The 13,212-nt window shown below is 30.4% G+C and overlaps 1 protein-coding gene across 2 annotated transcripts in view; it reads right to left on the bottom strand.

Annotated features, from left to right (window-relative positions):
- Positions 1–1,585: 1,585 nt before the first annotated feature.
- Positions 1,586–13,212, bottom strand: part of LOC144835890 (calsyntenin-1-like) — a 55,925-nt gene continuing 44,298 nt past the window's right edge. For both annotated transcript variants that reach the window (XM_078691009.1, XM_078691010.1), the window contains 3 exons: positions 12,022–12,223; positions 5,072–5,235; positions 1,586–3,736 (listed from right to left, as the gene is read on the bottom strand). In XM_078691009.1, the coding sequence (XP_078547135.1) occupies positions 3,578–3,736; positions 5,072–5,235; positions 12,022–12,223 (525 nt within the window). In that variant the 3' untranslated portion in view covers positions 1,586–3,577. The remainder of the gene's footprint in view (positions 3,737–5,071; positions 5,236–12,021; positions 12,224–13,212) is intronic.

The raw sequence follows: 13,212 nt of genomic DNA, 5'->3' as shown, positions 1-13,212 counted from the left end.
TTTTAAATAGATCTGACGAAATTATCCAATCTCATCTCCCGGACCTGCTACTTCAACCATGCAGTTTCTACACTGTATGGCTAGCGTCCAAAGTTTAATAATATTTATATTCTAGGCCTAGGCCTAGACTTTATTTAAAATATTACCAACTTTGATTCTAGAGAAATTGCCTACAAAAGAGAGAAACAAAGTAGACTGGCAGACAATAATCATCGTGTTTAATACATGCAACGGAATGCCACAATTATTACCTACTAGGCCAGGCTAAAAAAACAGCAACAATTAAGTAAGATCGACCATGTCAGTCATCATGTCTGTGGTGGTGTGGACTATCGTCATACTGTACATCGAAAACGGGAGGCCTAGCGAATGTGCTTGGTAGATTCATTAACGTTAAGTTATCTATGCTTAGGTCTACACATACGATCAATTTTAGATACGTTAATTTATCTATATTGAGGATAGGTTTGTTAGAAAGTACATTGTTAATGTTTTACTCACCTATTAATTGCCTTGTTATGCTCCATCCATGTGTTATATTCCAACGGTTCAAAATCGTCTGGTGGTGCAGAACAATACAGTGATATGATTGGTGAATAGTCTTTGAGCCAACTGTGGCGCGATTTATAATGGTGTAAATAGACACGCCTGTATTATTTGTGGGCATGCGCAGATGTCTGCTATTCGGATTAAAAAGGTGTTTCCGCTATTTTTTCTCTAATCTATTACGTATATTTTTTAAAATGACGTCAGACAGTTGATTATTTTATCATAATATAGGCCTACACTATTATAGAAGTATATCCACAACAGATACAAGAATGAAAAGCAACAATGTTTTGGGGTCAATGAAATTGAGAAGTTTTTAATAAAGCCACTTTACAAGCAAAAAAGGTTTATCAACAAATCACATGATAATAATAGTATATTCTCGCATAATAATGATTAAAGATATTGTCCCTGAAAAATGAAATTGTGATGATTTATTTTGAAATATTCTGTAAAGAAATTACCGGAATACAGTTGGAGAGAATTGCCCTGGTAATGTTATTAAAATACTATTAAAAATAAGTAATTTTATTGTTAAATCACTTAAATCAGATTTTCCTGTATTTTCGAGGGCAATATATCTTCAATATTGTATCAAAGTGGCAAATAAAAAATATTCAACTTTACCTTTACTTTTTCTATAAAGATTACATAGTAAGCAATGTTTTAAGTAATAATAACTCCTTAAATAATTGAACCAACATTTTCTACAAGACAAAAGTGTCTGCTACAGATGTTACTTCATTATTAAATCAGTACCTTTCCTTCCTATGTTGTAACAACCAAAATTGCGCTTGAATATGTTACACTAGCATTTTTTTGTTTTGCCAATCAGTTTAAGTACCCAGAAATTAAGACAGATTTTAAAGTAAAAGTAATTTTCAGAAATATATAATTTTTCTCTTTAATGCTTGGTTACAACTTGGATGCAACGCAAGGATGTAATTTACTTATGACACAAATATCATTGCGTTGCGTCCAAGTAGGAACCGAGCATAAGCAGAAATCCACCTAACAAAAGGCTTCATTGTGTTGGAAAAAATGAAAAATGAAGATATTTATTGTTTTATAAATAATAACAAGATATGACCCACTACATTTTTTTACTTTTTTTTGTATAATTTTTAGATAAAAGTTGATGAAAAGTTCCACAAAAGATAATTGTTGTTTAATATTTTGTTTATTTTCAAAGTTGTTAATTGTATAATATTGTTATTACAGTATTACACTGATTTTTAAATATTTTGAATGGTTTTTTTTGTAGAACGATTCAACTATAACAACATACTGCAAAGTAATAGTGATAAAATATAAGCCACGTTGTACATTTCTAGACAATACATTTTTCTTATAATATTAATTAGGCTTAAATGCATGTTGATTACTTTAAGATACAGCAGATACTATCTATGGAATATTACACAATTAATGTTTAGTTACAAACACTGTAAAACATGTTTTTTTTTTAAAAACACCCAATTCCTCCCCCTCATGATTTATCATATATACAAAAAGTGCTATTAAGTTTCTAATATCAATTAACACAAGTGATTAAAAATGCACTTACACTTTACTCAATTCTACCCCGTCGATTTATAGCGTACAATAATTTATAATAAAACAACAGATGAACACACAAATGGTATAATATTTTTAAATTAATACTGAAAGCAGAGATTATTATGCAAATTAAAGAGTAAAATTATTTTTTAAAATAAGTAAAATAAGATACTAAATACATTTATGAAGTTGTGTACAAATCAATGTATATTTCTTTCTGCTAAAAAATGCTTCTTCTCTGTGTATGTTGCATAACTATTTACTCGTGTCCATTACATTTAATTTTAAAATTCACAATATATAAAGAGGTATCACTTATTAGAATCAACTCACAAGAATAAACAATTTTTACAAGTTAAAAAACGAAAGTCCAGTAAATTAATTTTATTTCTACATCATTCAAAACAAGTCCGCTGTCTCTTCAAGTTGAAATCTAAAAATAGCCACAATGTTCCTGCTCCATTCAATATCATTTCCATTTCATCTTTCCATTCAACTTGTGTCCATTTAAGCTCCAATTCTAGCAAAATCTAGAAATTGTCCTTTCTCCATTTTAACAAAACTTTTTTTTCTGTTCTCCCATAACATAAGATTAGAGGATAGAAACAGAAATAAACATCAAACGTCAAAAAACCCCATGCACTCTTGACTTAAAAAAATACTGATTACTTAGTAATTGTACAACAGTTTAATTTAAATACAAACAATGTTATCTTGAATATGTCCATTTTTATCAAATAATTTCTTTTGCCACGTCTGCTAATTGTCTTAAATCTTAACCTAACGTTTATTTTATACATATATATTTATTATTTACTTGATAAATAACTTATTATTTATTTGTTGATTGAATTTAATAATTGAAAAAGATATAACTCTATATCCCTCCACCTAATGCTTTAGAGTTTTGGCGCATATATGCAGCCACTTTGGTTTATCTTGATTACAGTTTTATATATTTATTATATTATATTATATACCATACTTTTATCTTCTGTTTTATGAATAAAAACAACAATTATAATTATTATTATCATTGAAAGATTATTTCACAATCTGAACTTTTTTCCAGATAAAATAGATGACGTTAATTTGGCCTTAAGAAAAAGTTGTAGGCTGAAGCTAGAAAAGACAAAAGTATGGTAATTACAGAACTGGGAGCAATAATACTAATTTTTTTAGAGCACCTAATTAATTTTTAAATCATTTTGGAATTGTGAGAGAAAACAATGATTATCATAACATTTTATTTCATTAACATTTTTTTCTTTTGAACGTTTTGAATAATTTTAAAACCACTGAAACGATAAAAACATTCAATATTCAATGTAAAACCGTGCTAGGTCAAATATAAAATAACGTTTTAATATTTTTAAAGGTTTAATGACAACATAGGAGCAATGAGAGAGATCCTGATGAATCTTTTCACTAACATAGGAGCAGTTTTTTTGTTATATTGTTGAACTTTTTACATCTTCAGGTTTCCGTCATCCCATTCTAATGGTGAACCCTTAACTGGTTCCATTATTTCTTCCTCCTCTTCTGCTTCGGATTCCTCACTATTATTTGCACTTTCATCCTCCTCGTCACTACTGTCTGTGTCTTCGATAGCCTGAGCATTCTCGGGCTAGAAATAAAAAGAAAATAAAAAAAATTAATTTAAGTCATACGCATCAAACAAGGAGTAACTCGGCAATTACAGGATGGATAAACTATTTCATAATTTATTATCATGCTTATATATATAATGCAAAATTTATATAGCGCTATTTCATGAAGATCAGAGTGCTGTGGTCTTAGATGTTACACCTTTTGAACAACATTCTTCTCCCCTAAGGGTCCCATCAAGTTGAAAGAGTCATAAGTTACACTGGCACTAGCTCAGGATTGAAATCTCGACCTTGGGTTTGAAATGTCAATGAATGTATTGATGGAAATGATAACATTTTAATATTTAGAGTTTACAAAATGGCACACGAAAATAGAAATGATTTTCAATAATTGATTTGAGGTAAACAGTAATTTGCAATTACATAGATTTTTTATTTGTTTAAAAATGTTAGAAAATTAAATAAAATATAAAATAAAAAAATAAAATCTAAACTGTTTAATTATTAATTGATAGTTGATGGTAAAATCATTTAGGCTAGGAACTGAACCCGGGGCTGTTTAATTTTCTTTTGAAAAAATGTCCACTACCAAAAATAGAATTTACCAACTAAACTAAACACAGTATGCCTATAAAAACTTACTCCATATTGTAGTATTAACAGTATATAACATATATTGTTATCAGTGAATACAATATTAGAAGGGGTAGGCTGACATATTAAAACCTCTTTAATATTTGACCTAATATTGCAGATAAGCCCATCTGGTTCCTATGTGCCCAGGGTTATTTTAAGTTTGAAGGCCTTTTGGGAAAACTCAAAAAGAATTGATATTAAAATAACAATGTTGATCATTGTTGGAACAATGGTGTTACAACAGCAACTTAACCTTGGTAAAAGGTCACTGTTATGTTCAAATAATAATGTTTGAACCAATAAAAATTTATTAGTAAATTATTGAAAATTCTCAAAAGAATGGTTTTCCTTCAAAATTGGTTTACGAAAAACTTTTTAAAACCGAGACTATACCATATTTAAAATCGGTTCTTTTTATATGTGGACAAGTTGGAAAGGAAAAAACCATCCTTTCAAAATATGGTATTTTAATAAATCTGTATAGGCTTCTGTACTGTAGAAACTGGCCCTTAGTGTACCTAGGAAAATGTTCTTTTGTATAGTATCATACTGCAGGCAAATTCTTAAAAGCAGTGTCACATGTGTAACCTCAACAAAAAATACTTCCTCACCATTTGTAACATGTGACAAACATATGATACTGTATCATAGAACTTTCCTGAGATATACTCAACTAATTAATATAAGTATTGAGAATCAATGACTAGATTACTTACATCCATTGGGTTAATTGTTATATTTAATGACATATCATCCCATTCCATGTCGCTCTTCTCCTCACCGCCTGTGCGGTGAACCATGTAAATACGGAATAATCCAAGGAATACAACAAATGCCAAGAAACCTACACAAACAACGATCAACACTGTCATAATGCCACCTGAAAGATAGAAACAAATTAAAAACATTATTATTCATGTTATTTGCATTCTAATATAATAGGTCTATATACAAACAATTGTATTGCTTGCATACATAAAATAAAAACAATGGAAAGTAAAATTCTCTTGAAAAATGGAAGTCAAATCTTTCTCGTACAACAGCAGCTGAATAGAAGTTGTTGTGGAACATATTTGTACTGGAGAAAATGAAATGTTGATGTCTACTGTTAAATAGAACCATAAAAATATAGTAGAGAGATGGGTTGAATCCAGGGTTCTCGTCAGCATGTGGGGAGGAGTGGTGATCGGTGACCACGCCTCCAAAGCTTTGTCTTAAAACTATTGTGGTGTCTCTAGCATGCTCATTGTCAATGAAGTGAATAATTGTTATTTAACGCCCTACCACACGAAACAAAAATAATATTTTAATTATTAAAAAATGGTGGTGGTCAACAGTGTGGTACTGATGGTCATACATTTTTAGTGGTGGTCAGTACCGACCACCATGGCAAAAACCCCTCTGAATCTTTACAGTGCAAATATTCCCCAAACAAGTAAAAAAATACTGTTTAAACATAGATCATATTTTGAATTATAACAATTTTCTCTAATTTCTCTACAGTTCAACAAAATTGTAGTAAATACAGTACAGTAGATGATTGCAATTTATTAAATTATTTACATTTACATTCAGTTTCTATTGCATGTTCAAGTATATAATTAACTTTTCTACAAACTTACCATATACAAATAAAAACCAATTAATTACTGTACAGTATATAGACTATCGTGTAACAATATTCTCTTTCTTTAATGTAACGTAGTAAATATATGACTGCAACTTTAGTAATAAATTATTACATTATTACCTAATAGTTTCCTTAGAGTCTTCTACTGTAGAAACTTACCTTAGACAAATAAAAATAATCTAATTATGATGTTTAAACTAATAAACGACACTAAATATTAACACAGAAATTTCCATGAAATACGGACAACAACAACAACCAGGATTATGCAAATTCACAATGAAGGTTTTTTTTATAGAGTGATCCAACACATGTTTCACGGAAATATTGTTTTAATGATTTTTTGTTGTTGAGCTAGCTACCATCAGAAATAATATTTAGTACATAGTAAAGCTTTGTTGTTATTATGATCAACCAATCAACAAGCGAGGTGATTTATTTACTAATGAATATTCATGATTTGTAGATTATTTTTGAATTAGTTAATTAATTAATCAAAAATTAAAACATACCTGGACATAGGAACTAATTAAATGCTTTGTTTAATAATTTTAATAATAATAATTATTTTAATAAGCATGATATTTTTTACTAAATTGCATAATGAAAACAAAACCATTCCTACCTAAAAGTGGGAAACCCGCCAATTAACAGGATGACAATTTTTTAATATTGCGGAAGTAGCATCAAGGAAGGAAAACCAAGAATTTGCAAAATGATTTTTACGAAACATTCCTATAAACCAAATGTGGACACAGAAGAAAAGCCGAGTTGGTTCTGACTCCGTCTTTCACAAGATCCTGGATCTACACATCCACCCTATGGTATATCTCCCTTTCCAAACATCTCGGAGCCACTGGCCCCTATAGAGGATACAGAACAAGAGATAAGCTGGCTCCTCTATTCCTAACAAACTGAAACCACTCCAATGGAAGATACAAAACAAGTGCTGAATTAGTTCTTGCTCCTCCCTTCCACTAGATTCGTCATGGTGAACAGAGAACTGGCTCCTTCTTTCCTAACATCCTGGAGCCACTCCAATAGAGGGTACAAAACAAGAGTTGAGCTGGTTCCGGTTACCAAATTACAGTGATTAAAAAGTCCACGATGAAATGCAATGTTCCTATTTACAACATCATTAAATAGGACCTAATAAAATCATGAAAATTAAACAAAGTGTATATATACTTATTTCCGTCAGTGAGTACATTATTTCCAAAATTGGATCCACTTATTCCACAATAGATAGCTTAACTTCCCACTTGGTGTACTGTCTCTGAACAGAGATACCAGCTGAGGTTATTGAAAGCTTTACTTTGTAGTGATACGCAAAAAGACAAAAGATGTTTAAACAAACACACAAAGACTTTCAAAGTGGCCAGACAAAGATGATCAAGAACAATATAAACTACATCTTAAATGCTACTTTTGTTAATGCAAGATACGATTGTAATAGACCATTAAATTCTAAAGTGGAAAAGACAAAGAATTGTTGAGTAACATAATATTGTTTTAGGGTGGCCAGGCAGTAAGTAAAAACAGTATAACAAAGAATACAATGATAAATAATAGGCCTAGATGAAATTGAAGAACAATAGAGGCAAGTTGAACAATAAAGCTTGATGTAACCAGGGAGATGAAGATCAATAAAAGCAAATGGGTAAACAGAGATTTAGTTATACAGTGGCAGAAACTCCACCACAGTGGCAGAAAATCCACACAGTGGCAGAAACACCATACAGTGGCAGAAACACAACACAGTGGCAGAAACACCACACACTTGCTACCTCAACTACTCAGCAAAAGAACATAAACCTCAATTTAGAAATCCGAACAGTAAAATGTCCACTGGTAAGATTCAAACTTGTGACTTCTTTACTTAAAGGGTGAGCACTTCAACCTCTAGACCACAGAACATGCTGATAGCATGGTAAACTGTTCTGCAATTGTAACTCCACATACGGCATTGTATGTCTATTATCATCTGTAATACAGTATCTAATGTACATAACATGTGGCACCTTATGTTCCAATTAGATAGGCTTATATGGCCTATGTTACAGGCACATGTGACACATATGTGACACTGTATTTCAGTATTTGCCTAGATATGTACAATTATAGATACAGTATAGAGAATCAGCGACAACTTGAAGGCTTAACAACACATTGAAATTAAAGTATATGTTACTATATAGTTAGTAATTGGAATTTCAAATTCAAAACTCATTTCATGTAAATAAATTATAGAGTGAAACAGAAACTCTTATGTTGGACTTACACAGAATAAAACACAGCGTGCAGTCTGTTAGTTACAGACACAGAATGGAGTGCTTCAGTTTAAAATAGAATTTTCAAAAAATTTATTTGACATATTGAGAAGTTTTCCACAACAAGGACTTACCTTTATCCTCTTGTCATAAGTTTATGATATATAAACAGAATTGATCTGATATCGACTCTTATAACATCATATCATTCATTATTCCTCTATCATTAGTATATAAACATACAGATTGTACAAATGTACATGTTATTAATATTATTTATCATGTGACATATTACTAATGCGTCACAAACAGCCTAAACTCTGTCTCGTGTTGACATTTAGTATTTGTAATGAATAATAATAATATAATAATCTTCACAGGGTTGTACATTCTGTATCAACCATATATTAACAAACAAAATGATAAAACTAACCAAAAATAAATTAAAAACGTGTCACTAAAGAAAATTTTTTTTTTCATGTGAAAAAAACTTAAATGATCTGTAATGGATTTTTTGTTTACAATGTTGAAAACATTTCAAACTTACTTTGTATAAATTCTACAACCAGAAAATCTTTTTCTTTTAAGTTAAGAAAATCCTTAACATGTATTGTAACGATGGAGACTCACATCAACTGCTTATGAACTGATCAAAAATGGTAGTAGATAGGTATTAAAAATGAATAATTAAACCAAAAAAAACCCCCTGTTTATTTCCAGAACTTGCGTCATAGATATTTTGTAATATTGAAACTTTGAAACTATCGTTTTGTTAACTCATTAATACTAATTATCAATCTAGTGTACCACTACCATAGAGGAATCACTCTTATTTATCCACGATTCTAACTACTAAATTAACCTTTTATTCATTCTTAGTGCGTCACATTTCTATGCCTAAAAGCTAGGACACTCAGCAGCTGTGGATGCTAGTGTTCTATTTGCTTGCGTGTCAAAAGAACTTTCAAAAGTTTACTCAAACAAAACTTTAAATCCACTATGAAAATCATAAAAGAAACATGTAATTTAAAGTAATACTACCTTGTTCTTATTACTTGTTCCTATTAAAAAAAATCTTTTATCCAATTTGATTAAAAACTGCTATAAAATGATCCAAACACGTTTAAGAATTGCCAACGATGAAGTTTTCTATTGTTAAACAGGAAGAGATGTAGGTTGGCAGAAGGGGAAATGATATGAGCTTGTTGAGAGTGTAATACAACTGTGACGAATAGGATGTGATGTCATAGACTTCTTAGTTTAGAAATGGTTTAAATGAGACCGTATGTCTGTACTAGCTACTGTATAACTCAGGAAAACCCACTGAGAAAGATTACCAAAACAAGGTTTACTGGAACGACACTTGTAAGCCTATACAGAGAAACAGATCAGACAAAATATGAAAAATCCATTTTTTTTTATGTCGACCAAGAATCACAAAGTCATCAAAAAAGCATGGTATCCATGTTTTGAAGGATTCATTCAATTAAATTCTTTTTTAAAAAATGTGATTGGTTTTCTAAATTCTGCATCTATATTTTAGTACTGAATCTATTTATAGAAATTTATAAGATATTTTTTTGTATGGATATGATTTAAAGTGGTATTATTGAGAATAAGATGTTTTGGAAAAGTCCAATTATTTATACAGAACATTTAATTTTTTTATTGATTGATTGATTTTCTTTGTGTGATAACCACTTAATTTATAATTCTGATTTAAGTAATTAATGGAATAAACCAAAATTATTGAATAGAATTTTAAAAGTCACATCCTAAGACAAGCTTCGTCCAGGCCACAAATATATTTGCATTGCGCAAGGTCGTTTTCAGGTCACGGTGAAACGGTGAGATAATGAACTTGGAAACTGTCGTGCTCTATCGGTTTGTCGTGACTCACCAATATAGGATGAGGTGATGTAACGCTTAGCAAATTAAAGCGCTATTATATCAGGGAGGCTTTAAAGGGGATTGTTTTTATTTGGTAAAATTTACTTCAAATAAGCAAAATAAAGAGATTGTTATACGATAAATGTAAACAATCTCTAAAAATATATTTCAAATAAGGAAAATAAAGATATTGTTATATGATAGATTTAAACAAGTTCTAAAAATATATTTCAAATAAGGAAAATAAAGAGATTGTTATATACGATAAATTTAACAATGTCTAAAAATAAATTTATCAGTAGATATAATTGTGAAAATATACAAAACAATACATTAACAGGAGCAGAACAAATTCTAAACCGAAAAATGAATTAATTTAGAAATGATAAAGATGAGGAAATCTGTGATAAAGCCACCCATTCGAAAAATGCAACATTTTTATGATCAAATTTATTGTAATAAAATTGTAAATAAATATTGTAAACATTTTATATAAGTGATAATTGTACTTCCAATTTTAACAGTACTTCATAAAACTCGGGATAGAGGTTGTTTAAGAATCCAGAAACATTTCAAGTTTGAAGTATTCATCATTATTTACTGATTATCTTGAAGTTATAACATTTTTTGTACATTTGTAAAAAATAGAGTGTGAATCTATCGATGACTAAGGGAAAATAAATTGAAACGTAACTGAACCGAACAGATAATGGATGACACGATCAGATAGCTCAAGGGAAGAAAACACATGGCAACTATTGTGCATCGAGAACAAAAGAAACAAAATGGAAAATAAATTAAAACATATGTAAATACAGATAAAGTAATTACATTATTGCAATATTGAATATGAGAGAAATATTGCCACTAGTATAATGTAGGTTTTCTTCATTTAATTAAATTCAATATTTCATTTCCCATTTTCATCAAATGCACAGGTGTCAATATTTAAACAAACAGTCAGTTGCTGGTTATAACAAGGCATTCAACAACAGGATACTGAGCTCCAGAGATCAAAGAATTTATCTGTGGCTGCAACACGATCAGCTCCACGCCCCTTACAGACACCGCAATTAGCAGCGGAGAATATGAACATAGTACAGTACTGTTGGTATTTGTCGCAGCCATAAATAAGATCAAAGGACTGTTACAAGTTCCTATCTTGGCAAGGCAAGCTCAGTGTCGTGTAACAGATTGCCTTGGTTTTAAAAATTGTACCTTCCTATTTAATAAGCTAATCAAGGTTGTAAGTAATAAGTAAAATATCTAACTGTAATTTAGCATTTGTATTCATGCTCAGTGACAGAATTGTTTGTACTGAAAACTATTATATCACCTACAAACAACAACATTGTGTACTATACTATATATAAAAATAAATATAACATATAAAACAATATGTTTGAGTGTTGAGAGAAGAGTAAAAAAGTTTGCCCTAGACCTGATGACAAAAACATTAATACTTTTCTGAAGCCCCTTTCTCACAGAGCTGTGTTCCAGGAATATTGCGGGAATATACCATTACCATGCCGGTATGGTTTTCTGTGAGAACGGGTCGTCTTGGCATCATGCCGGCATCATTTCTGTGAGAAAGGGGCTTGAGTGACACGTTGATAACCTAAATGTACTGTCTCCAATAGTTATGGATTTTATATATTATTTGCGTCTATGCACGGTATTTCTTTGTTTACGAGATCAATATATGTTTAGTACTAATAAAAATTAGGATTCGCATACACAAGCGAAACCTAATGTATATACTTACTGGAGTTATTACTTGTTGCACTGTATTTAATTTTCAAGAGATCACTATGTATTTAACTTGTAATTTTAAAAATCATGATTTGCATTAAGCGCAAGCAAAACGTGTACTTACCAGAGCTACTTCCTGTGGCATTGTATTTCTTTGTTAATTTCTGCGAGAGATCCCCCTGTGTCTTGCTCGCAGCTTTGAACATGTGTTCCTTGTGTTTCAGCATCTGTGCAGGTAGCTTAGGCCCCTGTAGGTTTTGTCTGCTTAGTTTCGTCACTATTTTCGGCAGCGGGTTCTTGGATAATTTTTTATGAAGAATTGTCAACTAAGAGAGAAAATAAAGTATTCATTTTATTTATTTATTCAGTAAACAGCAGCCTCCGGCCAATATTACAATAAAAAATCATGTTCATTTTCAGACATTGCATAAATGTCTTTTTTAAAATGAATTTGTTGTAAATTAGTATTAATAGCAAGCTTTCAGGTTTGCGAAGTACGACCTATGACCTACACATATTATTTTGTTGGTCTCTGATTAAACAATTTATAGAAAACAAAATTGTTACATAACACAATATCAAAACCTTCTTAAAATATTTGATCTCAATTGAGATGGCATCTAAAGCTCTTTCAACACTATCAAACTAGTTTGATGTGTAATGTGCCCGAATATGGTAGTGATATAACTAAATATGGTAGTGATATGGCATCATCATGCCCATATATGGGCACATCACATTTTGTCACATAAGGTTTGATAGTGTAGACAAGGCTTTAGACAAAGTTATAGTTTCCAAGTTTATTTCAACTTATTCAAAAAATGATTAAAAAAATAAATTGTTTCAACTGCATCATTTCGATTTAATGTATATTTTGTAAAACGAGAACTACTTTAACAACAGTAAGTAGATGAAGCAATAATACGATATAGTCTGTGTGCTTCGGTTCATTCAACCTTGGCAATGAAACTAATCATCTTGGTGGTCACGGCGTTGTGAACAACTCACAATATATTCAATTCGACTCAGAAACTGATTATATATACATCTATTTTTTAATGTTTGTAAGTTGATATTGTTGATGATATTGTTGATATCAAAGGCGTCTATATACGCTAGCCAACAAATGTGTTTCAATTACATAGGAATTCAATGATGTGTCTTCATTGTAAAGATATCTAATTACAATATACTTACTGTCAGTATTTTAATCTAATATTCTTAATATTAGAATGTATTATTATTTTTAGAAATATTTTAATTTTATATACAGAAAAAGTCTGTTGCAAATACTTTAAAATTGAAATTGGTGAAT

The sequence above is a fragment of the Antedon bifida genome, chromosome 2, assembly GCF_963402885.1.
Source record: "Antedon bifida chromosome 2, ecAntBifi1.1, whole genome shotgun sequence".
In the NCBI taxonomy this organism is placed as follows: Eukaryota; Metazoa; Echinodermata; class Crinoidea; order Comatulida; family Antedonidae; genus Antedon; species Antedon bifida.
The sequence above is the reverse complement of the archived record's forward strand: the minus strand, read 5'-3'. Positions and strand labels throughout refer to the sequence as shown.